Source organism: Gavialis gangeticus, unplaced genomic scaffold, assembly GCF_001723915.1.
Source record: "Gavialis gangeticus isolate Ggan-Ray unplaced genomic scaffold, GavGan_comp1, whole genome shotgun sequence".
NCBI classification, from domain to species: Eukaryota; Metazoa; Chordata; order Crocodylia; family Gavialidae; genus Gavialis; species Gavialis gangeticus.
The window spans coordinates 5,366,201-5,371,614 of record NW_017729033.1 but is presented as its reverse complement, the minus strand read 5'-3'; the positions used below and the strand labels follow the sequence as shown (position 1 = coordinate 5,371,614).

Genomic DNA, 5,414 nt, shown 5'->3' with positions numbered 1-5,414 from the left:
CCTGCCAAAAAAGTTGCCCCCCCCCCCCCATCCTGGGCCAGATCTGTGGGGCTGGCAACAGCAGTGGTGGGTGGTAGCATATTTCTGTGGCCAGGCAGTATGCATGTCTTGGGGTGGGTGGCAGCAGGAGTCTGGGTGGTTGATGGTGACAGGAGGTTGGAGAGCAGGTAGTGGCACAGGTCTGGGTGCAAGCCATGCTTCACAGTGTCTTGTAGCCCGGACTACCAGCAGGCAAGGCAGAACAGCTCGGTGGGCTGCATCCAGTATATTTGACACCCTGTCCTAGACAATGCAGGAGATGTGCTGGTGACTTGGTAGGTGCTGCTCTTTAGTATAAATCAATATGAAGCCAGTTCCTCATGTGGCGGGGTGTTCTATGCTGCTGGGGATGCACTATAATCATCATAGTCATTACTGAGATTGAGATCCTGCCCTATCCAACAATTCACAGATGGACAGAATATCAGAGCTAAGAATATGTGGGTTTGAGAATACCTCTATTACTGTGGATGGTGGATAAACCAAGAACCTGACTGCTTGTGTCATTAAAAATCACATGGCATTTAAAAAAAAACAAAAACATGTTAACTTAGTGTCCTGATTGAAATGCAGAAAGCTGCATTAAGCCTATTCAGTCCCCTTCTACATTTACAGCTGAATGTGACACTCATTTCCATCTCAACCTCCACAGTCCTGATCCAGAGCCCAGTGAAACCAGTGGGATTCTCTCTGCTGACTTCAGTGGGCTTTGCCTCGGGCCTTTAACCAGCTGTGCTTTCTGTGTCAGGCAGCTGCGTTTCTGTGGTGGGAGAAAGTGGCCAGTCTGGTTTGCAAAGAGCTTTGGGAATCTTCAGACTGAAAGATGATCTGCGAGGGTAGCTCATTAGCAGGACAAGGTGACACGGGTGCTGCACGTATAGAGCAGGAGACGTTCCATGGGGAGGTTTTTAAAGGATCGGAGCAATTGATTGGCCTTTTTCTGAATCACAGCCTCTGTAAGTGGCCCCCAGCCCTGAATGCAGATCTCAGCAGCCAGGAGGAAGTGTTTGCTCACTGGCAGTAAGCATTTTACATAGTCGCTGCAGTGTTTAGTAAATGAAAAAAAAATGCAATTTCCTTTGTCGGTTGAAAAGTCCATGTTATTCCTTGGTGTTGGGCCAGTCCAGCACCAGGGGGTCAGTGGGAGCTTTGCCTTTGAGCCCTGGCCACCTGGAACTTCAGACAACTTCCTAGCCCGTATGAAGCAATAGCATTACCTGATTTCTTCCCCACTACTTACAGGCCATGATTCAGCAAAGCCCTTAGCTTCAGGGCAGTGGGTTAAGCAAGTGCTTGAAATTAAAAGCATGTGGTTAAACATATTACTAGATGAGGGGAGATTTAACCATGTGTGTTTAAGGGCTTTGCTGCACCAGGCCATAAAACACATATCTCTGGAGTGTCCTGTTGTGGAGGTGGGGTCCATATCTCTTCTAGGGTTTTTTATAGCTACCGTCACCATAGTATCTAAGTGTATATGAGGCAAATGATAATGAGTTCATGAAAACTCCAGAAAGAGGGATGTTGCATCCTTGCAGCTGTTCTCAGGATGGAGCAGCTGGCTTCCAGGAAGATCACCACCCTATGTTGGCTGTCTTTGCTCTTATACTTCTAAATGGGTCCCACGAGAGTTTCCCACAGTGTTGCATTGATGCCCAAAACATCTGCTGTAAAGTACAGTGAGAGCTGGTGCACAACTAAAGGGAAGGAACAGAATGAAATGCTGAATTTGGGGTTTGCTGTGTGGCCTGGAGCAGACACCTGCTTCCCTTGGGGACTGTCTGCTGTTAATCAGTAGACACATGAGCTAGTTCTTTGGGGAGAGGCATAGGAGGCAGGCCCTCCTGGGGACTTTTGTTAACTCTGCCACTGAGTTTCTGTCCTTGACCTCCTGGTGCTTGAGTTTTCCCATCTGTAAAATGGGAAACATTCTACTTCCTCCAGACCTGAGGGCCATGCATTTTGGGTCAAACGGTGCCCTAACTGAAACCCTGTGTGACTGCAGTAAGAGCTCCATGGATGGAGAAAACTAGTTGCTGTATGACTGAGGGGATACTGCTGTGCACAAGACCTCAAAACCACTTTGATTCCCAGCCAATGCCTTAGAGAGGGATAAAAATCACTGTGGAGTTTAGATCAGACTTGGGGGCATTTATCCTACAAAGAAATCCATTTTGGCTGATCCTTATGTTCCAGTGGTAATTTTCTGAACTCTTCTTTAGATTCAAAAAATACAAGCAAGCTGGGAGCCATTCCAACTCCTTCCGTTTGTCCAATGGCCGCACAGATGATACAGGTGAGTCTCGTCTGAGGGAGTAACCACTTGGAGGGCCTGCAGTTTTGTCTCCCTGAGTGGCTGATTCACAAGATGGCTTACTGAACCAGCAAAATAGGGGAAGATGTTATCCTTTAGCTCAAGCAGGCCTGAAAATCTTACATTCAGATCTTGCTATTGAAGTGGTCAGGCTTTGTTATAAATGATTCAAAGAACCCAATCAGTTTAGCTTAACACAGAGGAAGTTAAGGGACAACTTGATCTCAGTCTGTAATGGGGAACAGAATGCCAATATGGTGCATAGTGTGCTGGACTCCCATTTTGTTTGGTCCTGTAAACGCTATTGCAATACTTATGCCAATGATAGTCGCCGTTTCCAGCCCTCCTTATATCCCGTGGGGCAAGTTGGGGAGAAGATGAGACACCAAATCTAATTTTTCCCCATTGCTGGTTGCCGTAAAGCTCTCCTTAAAATGGTGTTTGAGAGAGGTGGTTTCTTTTCACACTTAGGATATCTTCGTCTACTCTTACTCTCAGCCACAACAAGATATCATCTTAGCTCTGATCTTGAAAAGAAATGCATGCACGATTGACTCGCATGCACTCTTTTTGTCACGGGAGCACTAGAAGACCTTGCGCTTAATTTACATATTGTGAAGAGTCCCATGGGCAAATGCCTTGTAGCCTGTCAATGTGTGCCTCATTCTTTGTAGGATCCATGGTTTTGTGGGCGGTTGCTTGAAATCATTTCAAAGAAAAAGTTTTCTCACTCTACTAGTTCTGGAGAGCTATTGGAATGAGGGCACCATTAGAATTAGTAAACTGAAAACTGGACAACTGGAAGGGAAGAAATTCATTGGTGCTACAGTTGATCAGAAAACTATTTTATTCTTCCATATAACATTTGGTGGAAAACTAAAATTTTATTTCTATTTTTTTTTTGTGGAAATTATTTAAAAAAACTGATTTTTAAATATTCTGGTGCTGAACAAAAGCAATTTTGACAACATCAGCATTTTTTGCAAAACTTGGGTTTACATGTCATATTGAATTGAACTGAAAAATCATTTTCCCTAAAAACATTACAATGAAAAATATCTCACCAGCTCTAATAGTTACACTGTTTAAAGCTGCTCTTTGTTTTGCTAAAATCTGATTGACTCCAGTGGAAATGAATGTTTTGGAGAAAATGCATCTTTGTTAAAGATCCAACTACCCTCCATTGCTTCCATTTAAGAGTAAGTGTGGGGAAAAAACCCGATGAGAGCTGTAAGGTCATTCAGCAAACCCAGTGTCAGACTTGACATTACTGATATTGAAGGTTAAAGCAAGAAAAAAAAGTCCTGTTCTTGTCTTTAAAAGTCTTTTTGCTCCTCCTTTGTCCATCGAGACGCAGAAACACACAAGCCCAAATGTTCAAAAGCCTTTGCAGGTCCCTTTTAAGGTGCATGCCTGTGAACCAAGATGCCTGGATTTTCTCCTGGCCCTGTGGATAATTTGATTTGTGACTTTGGGCCAAAACTTACCTGGTGGGAACCTGAAGTTAGCCACCTAATCCTACATTTAGGCACATTAGAGCTGACATGAGTGCACTTCACTTCTGTATTCTATGTAAGGTTTCATACAGAGCCCATCTCTGCCATACCTTAGCAACTTTTAGTAGTGCAATAAGCTTGAAAATCAGCCTTTTAATATCTAAGATCTTCTTTGTGTCAGTGTTAAACTGGTGTAAGCTAAGCTATGAATGCAGACTGGCACAACTATGCTGATTCAATCCCCATGTGTGCCCCTGTATAGTTGCACAAGAGGCTCCTTTTGAAAAAAGTCACTCTGATACTGGAATAAGAAAATCTGCGCAGGAAAAGTGTGTGTGTGTGTGTATGTGTGTGTGTGTGTGTGTGTAAAATCAGCATAGCTATATAGATAAGAGCAAAGTATGAATGAATGTAAGTGACTTATGACATCCTAAATTGAAAATGTAGCTCTGCCCCCAGCATCATGGTTCTGTAAAAGGAAGAGAATGATATCCAAAGATCACTCCCCCTGGGATACTGAGAGACTTCATTAATGTCTGCAAGCACTCTGAGATCCTTGCACAGCAGACCACATAGAAAGAGCAAACTAAATCAGTGCTACCTCAGAGAGGCAAAATTGTCAAAAATGAACCAGTGGTCTTATAAGAACCTGTTTCCCAGCTTTGAGAGTGGAGAAGTAAACAGTGTTGTGCATGTGTGATCTTGCAGAGCCTCAGAGCATGCCACTGCTGGCCCGGTCTCCCAGCACCAACAGGAAATACCCGCCGCTGCCTGTCGATAAATTGGAAGAGGAGATTAACCGGCGAATGGCAGACGACAATAAGCTCTTCCGGGAGGAATTCAATGTGAGTGCTTGCTAATCCTCTCGTCCAAATGTGGCTCAGTCCTGCCAGAGAGACTGATCAGGCTGAACAGTAAAAGGGGTGTTTTGTTCACTATGTCAATGTGTTCACTCTAGCAAATCTAGCCAAGTGAGACCAGGCTACCATTCACCTTTCACGCTAACATTCCTCTGTAGTGCTGCGAAGCAGAGAGTGTTTCATGTGGTTACAATACTGTAATCATAGTTTGAGGCCACTGAGGAGCTTCCTGGTCAGGCAGTAACAGGGATAGACCTTGTATCCTTCCGTGTCCACAGCACCAGCTGCTACCACTTGAGACAGCTGTTAGCCGTACAGGGCTTATGACACACAGCGGAGCATAGATGTATTATATGGTACCTTGCACTAGTTATCCACCCCAGCATTTTCTATACTAATCAAAGACCAAAGCCACCTACAGACATTCATTTTCTCCTGGGAGAGTCAGTGTTCTCCCAGTAGAAACCACAAGTGTACAGAAGTTCAGGGTTTTTCTCCCAGAGCAAAAATGGCCACTCTGGGAGATAAATAACCTGGGAACAGCCCGGGGGTGTGAATGTCTGTACACATTCCCATTGAGGAGGATGGCACACTTGGGGCTGGGGACCATAGGTCAGGTTTTGTGGTGAAAGTTCCTCTGTGTGACTGGGTACCCTGCCTGTGAGTTTGTCTACCTACCAGCTACTTTCCATCAGCAGGTTTCGT

The 5,414-nt window shown here is 44.6% G+C and overlaps 1 protein-coding gene across 3 annotated transcripts in view; it reads left to right on the top strand.

Moving 5' to 3' along the window:
* The window catches only part of PTPRA (protein tyrosine phosphatase, receptor type A), a 190,469-nt gene that overhangs the window by 154,527 nt on the left and 30,528 nt on the right, over positions 1 to 5,414 (top strand). For all 3 annotated transcript variants that reach the window (XM_019526129.1, XM_019526128.1, XM_019526130.1), the window contains 2 exons: positions 2,262 to 2,335; positions 4,558 to 4,694. In XM_019526129.1, the coding sequence (XP_019381674.1) occupies positions 2,262 to 2,335; positions 4,558 to 4,694 (211 nt within the window). The remainder of the gene's footprint in view (positions 1 to 2,261; positions 2,336 to 4,557; positions 4,695 to 5,414) is intronic.